Raw genomic sequence first — 19,107 nt, forward strand, 5'->3', positions numbered from 1 at the left:
GGGGGAGGGGATTTTTCTATGAAGGGGGTGCCGGATTTCCGAGCATTATTTAAAAAAAGATGAAATTACAAGTTTTTCAACTGAAAGTAAGGAGCAACATTAAAACTTGAAGCAAACAGAAATTATTACGTATATGAGGGGATTCATTGACTAGGGGGTAACTAGGAGGTGAACCACCTCATATACGTAATAATTTATGTTCATTTTAAGTTTTAATGTTGCTCCTTATTTTTAGTTGAAAAAACTTGTTTTTTTACAATTTAATATTATCAGAGCGGGTGATCTAGCATTGCCTGTAGTAAAGAGCCATAAGAATTCAATGAATTATTCACTTTTATTTTTTCCCGAAGCTACTTCATATGAAAGAGGTAGTCGTAGAATCTTTGTAGTGGGTCATTGAAAAATTTAAAGTTCTAATTTCATTTAAGCTTCTAGTCAAATCCTTTTTAAGTCAAAAGTAACTTGAGAGCTACCCCTCCCCCTACGTCCTTTTTAGATACCCCCGCAACACGGAACACAATTTTGAGGTAGCCATTTTGTTCAAAGCAGTCAAAAGGTCCAATAACTATGTCCCCGGGTATCCCCCCAGAGCACCTTAGACATTGATCGTAAATCATTCAATTTACCCATTGATTACACATAATATTATTAGTGGGAAAGGGAGGAATGTTTGATCCTGGGTGTTTCCGAAAAGGCTAAGGGTATTGACCGTTTCTTTAGGGTAAGGGTAAGGCAAACCTCCATGAAAGGTTGAATTAAATAAAAAAAATATCCTGTCCATCCAGGTTATCCAAAGGACTTATTTGTAACATCTAAAGAATGGCTAAGGTTATTAAGTTCGAAATTATAGGGAATAATGAACAAAATCAAGAGACTCAATGTGCATCCAAGTGCTCAAAAAGTGTATCTGCTATATCTCAGGAATTGCTCAGGGTGTTAAATTGTAACTTTCAGATAATGTTAAGGGGAGATGTTCCACTAAATAAAAATACACTAAATGCATCCTGGTTATCAAGAGAGCGTATCTGGCTGACTCTAGTTTGATCTCAGGAAAAGATGTGTGTATTATTATAAGTTGAAATGTTCAGAAATTTTTAAGGGAATGCCAAACTAAATCAAAAGACATTTTTCACATTCAGCTTGTCAACACGGCATAATCTCAAGATAGGTCAAGATTATAAATTTGAAATTTCCCGAGAACGTTGATGGGGATATTGAACTAAATCAAAAGACACTATGGGTATCCTAGTTGCCAAAATGAGATATCTACAATATCTAAGGAATGGCTATCAGGTTGGTATCAGGTATTAATACAGGTTATATATCAGGTATCAATGGTATCAGGTTGAAACTTTCAGACACTGCTTAGGGAGACTTTGAACTAAATGAAAAGATACTACGCGTATCCGGGTTGTCAAAATGGCGAATGTAAAATTTCTTAAGAACAGCTAGGGTACAAAATTTGAACTCTCAGGGAATGATATGTGACCTAAGAAGTTGCGTAATATTGAATTTTTCAAAATGAATACATATTCGTAATATTAACCAGTAACAAAACTTTGGCAATCAAAAAGGAGCTAGGATTCTTTAAAAAAGAACTCCAAAAACAAGTTTTTCACGGAAAAGTAGTAAAGAGCCTTATTAAAACTTAAGACGAGCAGAAATAAAGTACTGTTGTAATTAAAACTTAAAGCGACCAGCAATTATGATCAAAGAATAACTGAAACGCAAAACAAATATAAATTAAAATAAATAATCATATCAAAAATCAAAATAACAGATGACAGATATCTGTTATAAAGATAACAAGATACTGATGAATAAATAAATCCTAAAAGAAGCTCCGCGGGCTTAAAAGGATTTTCTAGGATTCGTAGGAGGAATCCTAAAAACAAATAAAAATCACTATAAACAGTAGGTTGGCTACTGCTCTCCCCCTATCCGTAAACCCTCTAAAGTCTATTGCGTCATTTGTTCTTTAATGAAAAATGAATATATTTTTCAACATTTTTCCATAATATAACATTGACCAATAAAAAATGACTGTCCCATAAAATCTTGAATAGCAGAGATTTCCTTTCCAAAATACGTGTAGTTTTTAGAAAAAGCTAATGACGCAATACACTTTTGAAGGTTTACGGTTAGGCGATGGGGGGCATTCGCCAAATATCTTTTCGTAATAATTTCTGATTGCCTTAATTTTCATTTCAGTATTCATTTTGATTTTACTTGTTTTAGGATTTATATTCATCTATATGAGTATCTCTTATCTTTATATCCGATGTCATTATTTTAATTTCTTTCCGTTTAGGTTTCATTTATTCTTTGATAGTAATTGCTGGTTATTTCAAGCTTCAATTACAATGGGACTGTATTTTTGCTCGTCTTAAGTTTTACAGGGCTCTTTACTTTTCTTTGAAAAACTTATTTTTTGGAGTTTTTCCTTAAATAAATTATAATTGGATTAAATCCTGTTTTCTTAGCTGCTTTGCAGCAAATTCTCATCCATACTTTATATCTTATAGAATAAATTCCTTTCAAATATATAGAAAATCAAGTATTAAATAATTTATTGCTTCGTCAGTTCAAAGTACTGTATCAACTAACTAAATTGATTGCTTTAGAATTACCAATATAGATTCTAAAAGCTTTATGCAGGCATTAATTTTCAATTTATTTGTATGAAGTAAAATCGAAAGCAAAATTCTAATAAAAGGTGTCCTTTTAACACTGTATCCTTGAATTGAAAGCCCCTTATATATAAATTTTAAGAATATGTTTTCTTTCCTGCACTCTTGATCACGGTCATCTCTTTCTTTCTTGATGTTGATATTTTGATAAATAAAAACTATACTTTTTGAAAGAACATTGTTTTCAGTAATGCGCAAGTCACACCCAAGCCTTTTGTTATTTTTGACAGTGGGGGGTACTTCACCCTTGTTTGAGGTAGCTCTTATTTTATCTCTTGATTAGCCATAATCAAACACACTATTGAAAATAAGAATCGTTTTTAGCAAAGCAGAAATGACGCTCTGAACTTTGGAGGAGTTGGATGACCCTACTATTGTCTTTATATTTGATGTGATATCCCTTTTAATTTCTATTTTTCGGGGTTTTATTAATTCATTTATAGCCATTTCCATTTGTTTTCGCTTTTAAATTTGCCCTTAATTTTTTTTTTACTTTTTGAGTTTTTTTCAAATCAATTATTAACAAAGAAAGCGGGCACAGTTAAGATTAAAAGTAGAAATAGTCTAGAGGAGGGAAGGGATTCGACAGGAGAAAACTTTATTTTTGAAAAAAAGGAATATAATATTTAGATCTAGGATTAGGATACTACAGATCAAGGTAATTAAAGTGACACTTTTAGTGATTGCAACTTGGAAAATGACTGAACAATCGATGACACAAAAAGCCATGACACAACGCTTTAGTGGCAATCTGCCTGGACACTGAATGACATTGAATAAAAAAAAACAATTTTTTTTTAACTGAAAGTAAGGAGCGAAATTAAAACTTAAAACGAACAGAAATTACTTCGTATATGAAAGAGGCTGCTTCCTCATCAACGCCCCGCTCTTTACGCTTACAGTTTGACTCTTACTCTCAATTCTTCTTTTTAAAACAGTAAAAAACTTTAGCCTAAAGAGCGGGGCGTTGATGAGGAAGCAGCCTCTTTCATATACGAAGTAATTTCTGTTCGTTTTAAGTTTTAATGTCGCTCCTTACTTTCAGTTAAAAAAAAACTTGTTTTTTTTTATTTAATTTCTGAACGTTTTTGAATCAATGCATGTTTTGATTTTGGCTCTCCGCAGAGGAATAATTAAAACAAAATTTGCATTTTTTTTTGGGAAAAATGGCTTTCTCATAATTTTGATCGAATGATTTTGAGAAAAAAGAGCGGGGGAGGAAGCCTAGTTGCCCTCCGATTTTCTGGTTAATTAAAAAGGCAACTAGAACTTTAATTTTTTTACGAATATTTTTATTGGTAAAAGATTTACGTAACTTATAAATTAGCTTACGTAAAGAACTTTTGTATTCTAATATTTTTATTACATATATGAGGGGGTTCTCCCCCTTGTCAGATCCTCGCTCTTTACACTAAAGCTTAAATTTTGTCCCAATTCATTAAGAATGACCCCAGAATCACAAAAGCCGTAGAATAAATAGTTGAAATTACTAAAAATGCTTTAGCGTAAAGAGCGAGGTATTAGGAGGAGGTGAGCCCCTCATACGGGTAATAATTTCTGTTTGTTTTAAGTTTTAATGCTGTTTCCAGCATTAATTTTAATGCTGTTCATGCTTATTTCCAGCTGAAAGAACTTTTTCATATTTATTTTTTCATTGTTTTTTTTTAAATAATGCTAGTAAATCCTGCGCTCCCTTCATGGAGATTTTCTTCCCCCATGACAATTTATCGATGGAAAGTTCCCCCAGCATATCCCCCTCTTCTCAACCCCTCCTCCCAACCAAAAAAATCCTCCTGAAAACACCTGTACACTTCCCAATAACCATTACTATATGTAAGCACAGGTCAAAGTTTGTAACTTGTTGCCCCTCCCACGGGGATTGTGGGGGATTAAGTCGTCCCCAAAGACATAGTTATAAGGTTTTTCGACTACGCTGAATAAAATGGCTCCGAATTTTGATCCGTTGACTTTGGTAAAATAATTAGCGTGGGAGGGGGCCTAGGTGCCCTCCAATTTTTTTGGTCACTTAAAAAGGGCACTAGAACTTTTCATTTACGTTAGAATGAGCCCTCTTGTAACATTCTAGGACAACTGGGTCGATACGATCACTCCTGGAAAAAAAAAAACAAAACAAAAAAACAAATAAACACGCATCCGTGATCTGCCTTCTGTCAAAAAATACAAAATTCCACATTTTTGTAGATGGGAGCTTGAAACTTCTACAGTAGGGTTCTCTGATACGCTGAATCTGATGGTGTGATTTTTGTTAAGATTCTATGACTTTTAGGGGGTGTTTCCCCCTATTTTCTAAAATAGCGCAAATTTTCTCAGGCTCGTAACTTTTGATGGGTAAGACTAAACTTGATGAAACTTATATATTTAAAATCAGCATTAAAATGCGATTCTTTTGATGTAGGTATTGGTATCAAAATTCCATTTTTTTAGAGTTTTGGTTACTATTGAGCCGGGTCGCTCCTTACTACAGTTCGTTACCACGAACTGTTTGAAACATTGATTTTTACATGCTGGCAGGCGTAATATGAAGAAAAGGCCAAACAAAATGCAGGAGGTTCTCGAAAGGAGGGAGGAGGGGTCGCAAGAAAAGATTTACATTAAGCAGGAATTCCATAAGAAAAAGTTAAAACTGATGTCCTGATGGGATGGGAGGAAAAGGAGTGTAGCTGTGCTGGTCTCAGGCGGCTTCGTGATCCGGAGAGTTGCCAGTAGAAGTTGTACCAATAATTTAGTAGGTTATAAAATTAGAAAACTGCATATATATATTTATTTTTAAAATTATAAAAAAGGGGTGTTTATGTAATGTCAACGAAAGACACTTAACAGGCCAGTGAAAAGTGCGACTGGGATTTTTACATGTTTTGTGTTTGTCATTACCTTTTTCAGTTTGTCAACTGTCATGCTCAATTTCAGTGCTTTTTTATCGTTGCCATGATTAAGCATCCATTGTTTCAACCGACGCAAAATGTATGCGTGTGAAGAAATATGAAACATTCAGGGGTTGCAGGCTTTTTGTTTGCAATAGCTAGAGGATATTGTGTTTAGCAAATGGACTTTTTTTTCGTCGGCTCTAGTCTACTCTTTTGGCTAAGAAGCAAATCTATACATAGGCTACAAACAAAATAAAAAAGTCTTTTGAAGGACTATTCACCAAAAGAAGTTTTGTTAACTGAAAGTAAGGAGCGATATTAAAACTTAAAACGAACAGAAATTACACTGTATAAATAATGAAAGGGGCTGTTCCCTCCTCAATGCCTCGCTCTTTACGCTAAAGTTTGACTCTTTCAACTTTACTTTTAAAACAGTAAAAAACTTCTTGAAACTTCTACGGGAGGGTTCTCTGATACGCAGAATCTGATGGTATGATTTTCTTTAAGATATAATGACTTTTAGGGGGGTTCCCCCTTATTTTCAAAAATAAGGCAAATTTTCTAAGGCTCGTAACTTTTGATGGGTGAGTCTAAACTTGATGAAACATATATACTTAAAATCAGCATTAAAATGCAATTCATTTGATGTAACTATTGGTATCAAAATTCCGTTTTTTAGAGTTTCGGTAACTATTGAGCCGGGTCGCTCCTTACTACAGTTCGTTACCACAAACTGTTTGATAAGTACCGAATATGCTTTTGGGCTTAGATGGGCAATCAAGGAGTAAACTAACTTCTTTTTAAACAGATAAACCACACCTCGTTTATGCATGGTTCAAAGTATCAAGGACAGTAAAAATGAATTCTGATTTTTTGAATTTTTGGAAATGATTTTTGGAAACCTTCGCAACCATCTATATTTTAAAAGTTGGGAAAAATCTAGGAATGAATCTTTAATGAAAAAGACCTTCATATGCAATTTATAGTTCTTGATAATAGTGGGCACTAAATAAATAGAGAAGAAATGTGGATGAAAAATAAAAATAAAATGCGCTAAAAACATATGGCATCAAACATCTTAAGATGGTTTAGCTGTTCTTTGAAGGTGTAGTTGTCCTTTGGGGTTAATATTGTTAATAATTGAATTTTACCCTGGAAAAGCGTAATCCAATTGAATTAAATAGTTTTGCTCATTCGTTTTCGTGGTTCAGCGTTGCAATACTGACAAAAATATGGTACTGCCCGACAAAGAAAATGGAGATTTTCAGGTATGAATGTGTTTGGAATCCTTAAGATCTGTCCAGGGGGGGGGGGGAAAGCTTTTTTGATATCTTCGGTACTTTAAGACTACTTTCAAAATTGGAGTATCCTAATCACGATAAGCGAATGCGGATACGGAAGTTAAGTGTTAGATTAAAACTAATAACAGATTTCAAGCATTGGAAAATTGTTGTAAGTAAGTAAGTTTATTTGTAACCCGCAATGATATAAAATTAATGCAGAGTAAAAAACGAAAAAACAAAATAATATAATCCACAAGGAAATAAGAAGGAAAATACAACATAAATAACATAACAGTATCCACTGAATCACCAATCCGGAAAAAAATAAAAAAAAAATAAGTGAGAGGATCACTGGCAAATATCTTCTTCGTAGTATTAGTCCTCAGATTATTAGCCATTTTGTCAAGCAGCAGTAGAGTGTCGATAAGTCCAAAACAAGAAGTAATCCTGTGATTTTTATACCATCTTGATACATATAGCAAGAATTTACAGTATTTAAAATAGCCTCACTTTAGCTGAAGATGGTCTTTATCCCGCATTAGAGGCTGAAAACCGAGAAAAAAAAAAGAATTGTAGGAGAACAAAAACTATGGTAAAGTTGACATAAGCCTCGGTGGCCATGCCATCCTTTGTTAGCCAAGGTTTTACCATATGAGATGCGAATACGTTGCAGAGCACTAGCAACCAGAGACGAGCATGTAGTCGAAAGTGTACCCAAACCATTGCAACTTTGAGACACATTCGAGTAGCATTGTACCCACACGTAAAGGAGGAGCAGGGTTAGAAATATTAAAACACAGAAATTCGCATTTTGAAGAATTTACTAAAAGTCCAATCATACTCAAATCATTAATCAGAACATTTATATTCTTTGTGCGGCCTGACCTAGTATGACTAACTAGCAGTACGTCATCAGCATAGGCAATGTGACTAACAACAGCATTTTCTAAAAACACAATAGGAGACAGCATTCACAAACAGCCCGCGAGCACAGTTTTAAAAATACATGGAGACAGCACACCACCTTGCCTGACTACCTTCTTTACTAAGACAGGCTCATATGTATTAGACATTCGTTTTAACCGAACCAACGAATTGATTTTGAGCATTGACCCTAAAATTTGTCTTTTCTAATATGTTAATTTTTTGCTTTTAATGCGCTATCCATTAAAGTCAAATGTAAAAAGTTAATTTGTATAGATAATTTAGAATCAATGGTTTCTAGCACAAGAAGTCTGCGCATTCAAAATAGAAACGCTTGGGGGGTGGTGGAGGATTTTGGAAATTGGGGATTGTAGACCTTCGATGCAATTTTGGGACCATGAAAAATCTATCGGCTATCGCAGGAATTTTCACGAACAAGCAATTTGACTCAAAACTTTGTGTCATCTTGTTGCCATATCGAATTACACAATTGCTGAAAATTCTACTTTTCTGTGTGCGATATATTTCGTGACTTAAAAGAGGCTTAAAATTTTGAATTTACAGAACCCAAAATTTTAGTGGGAGTGCAGACAGCAAATATAAGTTTCAGTGTTTCGGCTTTTTTTTTGTTATTTTTCAGATATGATTCTAAATTTATTTAAAGTTTAAAGTTACTTTTCCAATGCTTAAGTATTGACGTTATCTTGTCACCTTGTCGTCAGTGTCACCAGAAGCCTTGTACGAAATAGTGTAGACAAAAAATGTGCCGTAAGCACCATTCTTTGAGTGAAAATGCGCCGAAGATCCAACTTTTCAAACACGATTCACAAAAACTAGGGCCTAGTGGGTCCCATCTAGAAGCACTGATTACCCCTATACCAGAGGCGTTCAATTAGGGGGGGGGGGGGCTCTGGTATAGCGGGGGGGGGGACTCTTGTATAAAATTATGTCCCCTCAGAATTTTATAATTACTTCTTATTAATATTTCACAGCTAATTCCTATTTTAGTTATGTACTACATTAAACCAGCGAAACTGGCTAACTGGTCGTTTTTATTTGTCGCCCCTATGCTTTGTTTTTTCACAGCTATTAAACAGCACTGTTACTTTCCGATGACCTTGTTTTGAAATGTCCCGTCTGTCCCGCTCTTGTGCCACCCTAATTCTACCAGTGGGAGACAACCTTGCTTTGAACGGCCTAAGAGCTCGTCTACGCTATTTTATTACCAAATCCTCGACCAGAAATGTGATTTCAAGTAGGTTCATTCAAAACTAAGTTTCAGCTGGTCTGTATTTCTTTATTGTAATCAAACTATGAGTAAAAAGTGACAGCAAACTTCAGATTTTTTGCGGTGAAAATACGGAAGAAAAATGAAGCAACTGGTAATAGTGTCAGCGCTCAAAGTGTTGGGCTAGTGGGGATAAATTCCCCCATCTGTGACAGTCTTTCGGGGACAAGCAGAACAATAAATGGCTCAGGTCAACATGAAAGTTCAGTCTGCCTCCCTGAACCCCTTGCGAGTTCCAGTAGCAGTAGCAGTCAAGACACATAACTATAAGATTTATGAATGGATTGAATGCTCACCAAAAAACTTGAATGTGTTTTGTTTTGCTTGCCACCATTTTTCTATGGGGACTCTAAGGGCTGGAGAAACTGCTGAAAAACGAGCTTTCATGTCAGCATGGACAGAATTTAAGGCAATTAGTACTGGTACTGCGAGATCTATAGCGAATACCTTAATTCAATCCAGATCTCAAGAGGTTCAGGAAAATATAGATCATGTGAAATACATTTTTCACGCTATTTGCTTTCTTGGCCGTCAGGGTTTTTCTTTGAGGGGTAATAACGAATCAGAAGCATCTGCAAACCGGGGAAATTTGTTGAACTGATGGAGGAAATGTCTAAAGGTGACGAAAAGTTGACGGTCAAGTTACAGCGCTAGTCACTATTGCAGTCATCAATACCGAAATGTCGCAGTTACATTGATAGGAAATGCCTTGCGCCAAGACATTATTTCAGAAGTGAAATATAGACGAGACAAAAGATGTTTCTAGAAAAAAACAATTAGCGATCCAGCTCAGGTACATATCAAATGGAAAAGTAGTGGAGCAACCAATCAGCTGCAACCACATGCACAAACCTCATACGTCGAAAGCTTATCCACTTCAATTTGTGAAACTATAGAAAAGCTTGGTTTAGATTTAATGCTGTGTATTGCCCAATGTTATGGCGGCAAATCTGTTATGAGTGGGGAATGTAACGGAGTTCAAGGAAAGTTTAGGGAGAAAGGGCCTAATGTAATTTATGTACACTGTCGTGCCCACAAATCAAACTTGGTTTTGACTGACTGCCTAAAAATATCAGCGACATTCGGAATTTTTCTCTGTGGTACAAAGACTGCATTCATATCATGCAGCAATACTCGACACGAGCTATTTGAGGAATCCCAGCGTATTAGCGGGGAAAAAGTCTTGGAGCTTGAGAGGACCATCCAGACTCGCTGGTTTTACGCAGTCCGCTCTATTTCGAAGGCGAAGGCAAGATTTGATTGTATTGTTGCTGTTCTTGCTGCAGTCTCTGATAGTTCCAACGGCGAGGCAGCATGTGAAACAATGCTGCCAATGATGGTCCAATTCGACCAATGATGGTCGAATACTGAACAAAATCAACCCTGTCTCTTTTATCTCAACTTTGCACATAATGGAAAAAGTATTAGTCATTGTAAATTGTTCATCAGGGCAACTTCAATCCGAAATTTTGTTGATTTATATGGCATTTGCACTGATTCCTGGGACATATAAGACACTCCAAAAGCTGAGAAACCATAACGAATGGAACAACTTAAGCAAAAACATATCCAAGTTCTTGGCTTTACAGGATATCCAGGAATACAAATCTCCACACTCTAAAACCAGCGCTCGATGAAAGAAAATTCGAGCCATTTCCATTTGTCTCAAAGACTTTCTTTCGAACTCAACAACCGGTAAACACAATACCAGTCAGCCAGTTCAATCAGACTCCGGTAAACTTCTATACTTTGAGGTAATAGAGCATTTCACGAGCGAGATGGACCAACGTTTCATACAAAATATGCCTCTGCTCGACGCTTTATCTGCCTTCGACCCCTCAAGTTCCGATTTTCTCGGACTTTCGAAAGTGCAAAGGCTTATGTGTATTAATCTCGACATTATGTCGAGATTAAGAGATTCTCGATGTCGATGACCATGCCATAGAATCCCAGCTTTATCTCACAAATCTTTCAAAAAGGATATTTCAAAATGCATCTTCTTCGAGCTATCAAAATCTTATCCAGCCTCCCAGTTGCCTATTCTGTAATGCTAAAACTGATGAAGCTAGTTGCTATTTTGCCTGTGACCTCTGCCAGTAATGAACGATTTTTCTCAGCATTAGGACGTGAGAAGGACTACCTGCGATCGATAATGGGAAACGACAGAAACACTGATCTCATGATAATGGCCGTTGAAAAAGAGGAGGTAAAGAATCTGGATTTGGATAGATTAGTCGACGATTTTGCTGAGCAGCGAAGTCGCCGCTACCCACTGTTTTAGGTATGTCTGTTCAATATTTTTTGGCATCTTCATTAAAAAAAATAATCCTCGCCCCCCCCCTATATTTTTGTGAATCGGCGCCACTGCCTTATACAGGCCACTTCAATTGTGCAGCAGCCGGTTGGGAACCGTGAAACATTTTCTTTGACAAATATATTTTTCTAAATCCATTCACTACAATGCATATAGTAAAATAATTGTCTAAATAAATTCTTTGAGTTTAAGTTTATTTAGTTATCAGTAAACTGTTGGTACTCTAGCCTTTCGGAATTTCGAAAAGGTTCAGCATCACCATTGTTTTGGTAATTCATGTTCGTTTTTAAGTTTGGTTTTATGGTTTAATGCAGTTTCCGTTCGTTTTACATTTTATCTCTTTATTCATAGTAGTTTCTGCTCTTTTAGGTTTGACTTCTTATAAAAGCTAATTTCTGTTAGTTTTGAATTTGCTCTTTAGAATTCATCTGAAAACTCTTTTTATTCAACATTTTATAATTAATCGTTAATATTACATATTTAAAAAAACATAACTAAAAGATAAATACAAACAACAAGTTTTCACAAGATTTAACAACAAGCTATTTACGTAAATAAGAGAAAACCACAACTTACAGTCGAACGTTGACGTGGTAGCGAGTTAGTGTCAAGTTTAACTGGTCTGAACTCTTTTCTTTCCAAAGAAGGGCTTCGGAGTCTTGATGGTGTCCAAACTGGCTCAATTGGGTCTTGTGTCTCGTTGCGTTTGTTATTTTGTTCTTCTGTTTTATTAGTGTCTGGTGGTGTGTGGGATTGTCCCGGTGACCACACACCTGAAAGATTTGATGCATAGAAAGTGAGGGATGCAGAAAAAAAAAGATTGACAGAGGACGTACACAAATCCATATGCAAAAATAGACATACACACTTTGGAGACTCCAAATTGGAGAACTTACACATAAAACTTATTAAAACAAAGTTTTTACTGATATAATTCATACACTATATTAGTTGGAACTCTAGAACACGCATAAAAACCAAATGAACGAAAACTTAGTTTGAAGGGGTGTGTGTGAATTCACCCAAAAAGCAATAAGCACACAAACATCACAGAAGACCCCCATTGTGGGGGATCAGTGTCACGTTGAACCCCACACAAGCGTCAGTTTTACGAACCAGCGATTTCCTGACTGTATAGTTTTGATCTCAGACAAGGCTGGATTAATATATTTTAAAAAAGACAGAATTTTCCTGACGGAAGTACGGAGACAAGTTGAAGCTTAAAACGAACAAAAAAGCTGAAAACCAAAACGCAATGAAATAAAATACTATGACAGTTTTTAAGAAAACTATCAAATAACAAACATCTCCCAGTCGCTGTTTACTTGGAGGCGGTACATTTTATTCATATTGAATTGAACAGTAAATCGAAGCTATGAAAAGAGTATTTACAGAATAAAAAGCACGCCATTGAAATCGTCATTGTCGAAAAGTAGAGGTTTATAGTCCCCATCTTGAACATTAGACAAGGGAAATCACATTTTTGCATGGCTAACAATAAGATTTCTAATTTTTCACTCCTTTTTTTTCTTTTTTCATCAGTGGTGAATCATCGAAGCAGTTGCCGCAGAAAATTTGGAGACGGCGTACTTAACCAGAGATACAAATATATTGTCTCTTTTTTAGGTGACGACGCAACTAGCGCCACAAAAAAGGAGTCTCTACCATTTTGTGCCGTAATGAATGCGAATTCTGAGATAGCCAATCGGTTTGTCTTGATTGGAAGCCCCAAAACGTAAGATTTACAGTCCCTATCTAGAAAACCACAAAAATACAAATGGAAATATAATACAAATTAGGAAAATCAGCGATTTTTTATAGGAACAGTGATAAACCTCGTGGTTTGTGCAGCTTTTGCTGCTAAATTAGTATTTTACTGATCAATTTGTTTAAAAAACTGGCGTAGTCAATACGTAAAGTGGGTTGTCTCTCCCAAAAATAAAATTTTCAATTCTCACATCCTCTCAACTGATTTCAATAAGCCTCGTTCAAAATTACTAATTTTTGAGCTTTGGACGAATTGGGCCTCCTCCCGAAAAAAGTTTAATCCGAACGAAACTAACAACAACGCTCCAAGGGACTGCAGATGTGAAGTCATGGTAAAAACGACATAAATGCCTTAAAACTGTTTTCCGTAACTTAAAACTGTAAAGCTTATATTAAAACAGTTCTCACAAAAATAGCCGTTATATGATTATTTAACAGCAACAACAACAAAAAAGCCACTAACGTGTATTAGCGCAAATCAATCATCAATCAGACAGTTCGTGGTAACGAATTGTAGTAAGGAGCGACCAGGCTCAATAGTAACCAAAACTCTAAAAAACGGAATTTTGATACCAATAGCTACATCAAAAGAATCGCATTTTAATGCTGAATTTAGATATTTAAGTTTCATCAAGTTTACATTTTTAAAAGTTTACAAGTTTTTTACTGTTTTAAAAAGTAGAGTTGAGAGAAAGAGTCAAACTTTAGCGTAAAGAGTGGGGCGTTGATGAGGGAGCAGCCCCTTTCATATACGAAGTAATTTCTGTTCGTTCTAAGTTTTAATGTCGCTCCCTACTTTCAGTTGAAAAAACTTGTTTTTCTTTTATTTAATTAATTATAAGAACTGAAGATCTTTTCATAAATAGCGACGAAGACAAGGTCAGAATCGCTTCCCGCTTAACTATTATTTGGCATTATGTACCAACTTTGATGGGATGGGACTCTTCCCGAGAACAATATTCGGGCTCGACAACATAATAGTCTACATTTCGGACGATACTGTGCTTGTATTCAAAATTGTGTTAAGAATAACCCCACATAAAAAGTGCAACGGTTTATCCTGCGTAACAGCAACTCAAGCTTAGGAACACAAATATACTTCTGTCCTTTCTCTGTTATGCGTGAACTGTCTACTATAAACAGGAGCGTTATTTGATGGGGCCAAAACACTGAATTTCATTTTTTATTTTTATTTTTAAGAAACTTGGCAGATAAGGACAAAACTATCCAAAAATGTAAGTTAAATGGAGATTTCTTTAGTTTTGGCTCCGAGCAGATACTTATTTCTTGCACCTACCCTACCCTTCCTCGAGAAAAATTTATCTTAAGTTTCTAGCAGCAGATTTACGTTCAATTGATTTTGTACCAAATTTAAGGAATAATCTAAAGACGGTCAGTAAACTAGGAAATACAATTACAATGAATTTAGGCTTCCTTAAGTTCCATTCCAAGGACATAAAAAATACTTCATGATTTAAGTCTCTCTTGAATAACAAATATTGGACGAATGGCTAAATAGTCTATACTTAATGTACAAATTTTACCGAAGACATATTCAAAGGCGCTTAATGCACTATCTACATTAAGCAAGTCTTTTAAGACTAAATTACGATCGAAGGTAATCATGCATCAACTAAAGCTATCAAACACACATCCCTTTCATGTGGTGTAACCTAATCCAGGCGCGTGCAGGGAATTAATCATGACTTGCCATTGCCGAAAAGAACAAACAACTGTCACATTATACTTGCAGTCTGGAATTTATTTATTACTTTGAATAGACGCTCAGATAAAAAAAAAATCTATTAAAAAACATGCCATCTAGCATTAATGATAAGTATAATAGGTAAATAAGTAGTATTTTAAATAACCACAGGAAAAAGAAGCTTTTATACAGTCGCAGGAATAGCTGCCAATTTTGATTAATGTGTTTCTTGTTAGCGTAGTCAAAAAGGGGGGAGGAGTAGGGGGTAAAGATATCACCTAGAGCTGGTTCAGTTAGGCCATTTCAAAAGTTGAGTAGCTTTACGACTTCCCACCCCCACAGAAAAAAAGTTGTTTGCAGTCAGAGTTCGATTTACACAAACTAGTGTCCATTTCAGATTCATAGAGTGAACGAAGTTTTGTGACAATAGTTTAAGATGAAGTATTTACATTTGAAGTACCGCACTGCGAATGAGATTTATTTGTTGAAAGTGGTTAAGTGGAAACTTAAACAACTATGCATATCTTTAAAAATTAGGAAATTCAATTTTAATGAAAAAGACGTCCATATGCAGTTACGCCGTTTTTGATATTAGGGAGCGCTAAATAAGAAAAAAAGAAACTTGGTGAAACCCACGTGCTTGAAAATCAAAATACATGTCACCAAAGAGCTTAAGAGGGTGTAGCTTTCCTTTGAAAGTGTAGTTGTTTTTTGGGAATTAATAGATTTATAATGTTTGTATTTTTACGGTCTAAAAGTCTTGTTAAATTTAGCTAGATGGTTTTGATTATTTGTTATCACAATGATTTGTTATCAATGTGGCAACAGTGACGAAAATATTATAGTGCCCTAGTAACTGTAGAGTTTTGGAAATTCGAAGGAAACGGCTGAGAAAATCGCTGTTTTTAGGTTGAATCGACCTAAGGCGAGTCCAATGGGTGCAAAAGTGTTTTTTATTTTTATACATTTGGTACTTCAAGGGATAGAATTTCCCTAACCTTGTCGGAATGGTCAGCTTCGTGGAATGTTTACTTTGCTAAATCCTAATTTAACAGCAAGAAAAGATATAAATCTTTTCTCTTTTAAATATATAAACCTTTTTCAAAGAAATAAATATAATAAACTTTGTCTAAAAAACAACCTTGTGAGGATTACTAAATGACTTGTAACCCGTTGGCATATTATAAATAGCCAAATAACTTTCAGTACTTTTAGATGAATTTTAAAAATGAAAACAAAATGAGATTTTCCCAAGTAGCATGTGCTCCCGTTAGAATTGAAGCTCAGATCCCAATCTCAGGCTGTTTAATGGTTTGCACGAAACTTCAAAAATAAAGATGACAAGTATTGATTCTATTCAACCAATTTAGTCTAATGCCTAAGGCACTCTTTAGCTACACCTATATAGCCACACACCTTCCTAGATTTATGATCAATCCTTTTTCTTCTTTAATTTCAATGTCACAATTGTGCTATAGAAGCAGAAACGTTAAATGGTGAGAACTTGGTTCGAAAAGCCTATATCAAGACTCAATTGTTCCTAAGCAATTTATTTTCGTTTATTTTTTTGGATTCAGTATACCAACTGTATTCAACGTTTCATTTTGTTCTAATTCAGGTAAAAATGCCTTACATTTTCTGATTGGTCAATCATAAAAACTGCAGATGAACCAAGCCCGTCTCACCGAATTCCTAACGGGATACGTCAGGCTAGTTTCTTTTCTGCTAAGATCTTGCTTTTCTGAGCTTTCGTCGCTCTGCTCAAATTTTCGTTTCTTCCTTAATCAAAGAGCTGAGATATTAGAGCTCGCTGATCGCAGTCAAAAGCGATTATATCTTTCTGGACAGGACATGCAACAAAGGACTTTGACGATGTGCTGGTCAAAGTTTTTAGACCACAAATCGGAGCAGAATGAACATCTATTTTCAGAAAAAACGGCCTGAGAAATAAGACCAGATTCCTCAGATTTTCCTTCCAAAAAATTGTTCTTTGTGAAAAGATGTCAAAAGTGAGCCTACTATACTATAGGCACCATATTCATACCTACTATTGCTTTCATTGACAATTGTGACTACAGTACGACTGTATTCACGTCACCATTTATGGAATAACAAGTTACTAAATAATCTGTAATTCCGAAGAACGATACATATGACGGAATGTAATAGCTATAATTGAAAATCGTAGATCGTGATTTCAGCAGGGGGAGCGTGGATAGCCCTATGCAGAGTAGATTTTCTATTAGAAAATCAATGCTTAGTGTACTGACTGCTCTAGATTAAAGGTACCTAAGAAGAAAACATCTTAATAAAAATAAAAATAGTAGGCTACCATTGGATTCTTTATTTTATGCTCTTTTCTGATATCATGCTCACGTTCGAAAAGAAAATAAAATAAGGATCTAATAATATAACTTTAGTTACGTTAAGATGGTTCCTTCCGGGGAGCCCTTAATCTAGAACGGTACTGCATGGTTTATATTACTTGAGAAATCGAGTATAAGACAGTATAACAGTTCTACGTCATAGAACTACGTCGTTAAGTATAAGTATCTAAGTCGAGTATAAGAATCTTCTCACCGTGGGTTGCCTCTTTCGGCCACCCAGTGTGTTTCTTGGAGCACCAAGTTTGCCGAAAAGTTTCACCATGTGTAGCATAGTCCCCGCAACACTTGGCACAGTTCCGCTAAGCATGGCATACTTTCGCCACCAGGAGGCAAAAGTCTGCCGGTACACGGTAGCAGCGTGGCACTTCCCATTTGGTGCACCTGATTTCCGAAAGTCGGTGACCCATCGTTCTTAGCCATGCACTTTCGTTTTGTTAGACAAAAGACGAATAGACTTACTAATTTGTAATCGAAAAGTTTATGGTATGATGAAAGGCTAGTGTACAATTTACCTGTGCTGTTCAATGCAGAATATCTACCATCCATATCTATCCAAAAATCACACCATGCGATAAAAAGTTCACACACAATATTTGTCACTAATTTTTACCTTTCCGTGACCTTCGTGACGTCAAAGGACTTGTTAATAATGTAGAGCCTGGAACGGGCATATTAACATATTAAAACACCGGAAGGAATGACAAAAAAAAGTTCATAGGTTTGCACACAAGTAGTACCACTGATGAAATTCTATTTAGGAACGCGGAATTCTGGAGTCAGGAGTATTTTGGCAAGAGGCGCTAGAGGCCATCTCTTTGGGACAGTTCCAATATCACGTTTCCGAATTTTCCATTCATTTCCAGGGAAGAAAAACTATAACCACAACTAGTAAGCCAATAGACATTAAGATGACATTAGTAGCCAGAATTTTGTTTTAGAGAAGACGTAACTTATTTTTGGAGGGAGTACAATCTTTTGCAAAATATTCATAATTACATATTCATTTGAAAGTATCTGGATCTCGTAGGAACGGTTTCGGTTACGTAACTGAAAAGTGGGATTTCTGCATTGTTCTTTTCTGTTATTAAGAAAGGGGAGTTCAAACCCTGGGCTCCCTCCTCACCAATGGATACAGGCCTCACTGAATTTTCATTATACGATCACTCAAAATGATGAACAAAATTGGTCCTAGGATTCATATCAACTAAGTAAGAGAAAACTGATTAAACTATAAGGCATAAGTAAATACTAAAACATTCTGGTGCAAGTTGAAAGAAGAAAACTAATATGACAATAACAGGGTCGTACCTAGGATTTTTGTCGGCTGGAGGAGGAGGAGAAGGGTTACAGAAAGTTTTTTTTGGGGGGGATACAAGAACTTTAAAAACACTTTAACAATTTGTTTATTTTCATTTTTGTTTCGTTTTTATGAGTCGGACAAACATTTGGGGGGTTCAAACCACCTACCCTCCACCCTGGATACGGCCTTGGACAATAACAGGAATAGATACGACCGTAGAGGGGTTGTTCGGTCCGCATCCCCCAGACATCTTCAGATTTTGCCACGATTTCCTTTTTTTACATAATTGATTATAAGAAATGTTTTTTTAGAAAAGTCAAAGAAAAATAAGAGCGATATTAAACCATAAAACGAATAGAATTTAAGCTACGTAATAAATCAAACTTAGAGCGAAAAGAAAAAAAAACTCTGAATGAATAAGCAAAACCTAAAACAAGAAAATATTAAAAAATAGTGACGCCAAACTTAGAATTACATGGGTGAGTAAATGGAACGTAAAACAAACATATATTAAAATGAAAATCGACCCAAACTTAAAACGAATAGAAATTACCACAGATAATA

At 35.5% G+C, this 19,107-nt stretch overlaps 1 protein-coding gene across 14 annotated transcripts in view; it reads right to left on the reverse strand.

Annotated features, from left to right (window-relative positions):
* The window catches only part of LOC136036255 (uncharacterized), a 358,105-nt gene that overhangs the window by 125,103 nt on the left and 213,895 nt on the right, over positions 1-19,107 (reverse strand). For all 14 annotated transcript variants that reach the window (XM_065718380.1, XM_065718381.1, XM_065718379.1 and 11 more), the window contains 2 exons: positions 17,854-17,901; positions 11,961-12,157 (listed from right to left, as the gene is read on the reverse strand). In XM_065718380.1, the coding sequence (XP_065574452.1) occupies positions 11,961-12,157; positions 17,854-17,901 (245 nt within the window). The remainder of the gene's footprint in view (positions 1-11,960; positions 12,158-17,853; positions 17,902-19,107) is intronic.

Source organism: Artemia franciscana, chromosome 15, assembly GCF_032884065.1.
Source record: "Artemia franciscana chromosome 15, ASM3288406v1, whole genome shotgun sequence".
NCBI lineage: Eukaryota > Metazoa > Arthropoda > Branchiopoda > Anostraca > Artemiidae > Artemia > Artemia franciscana.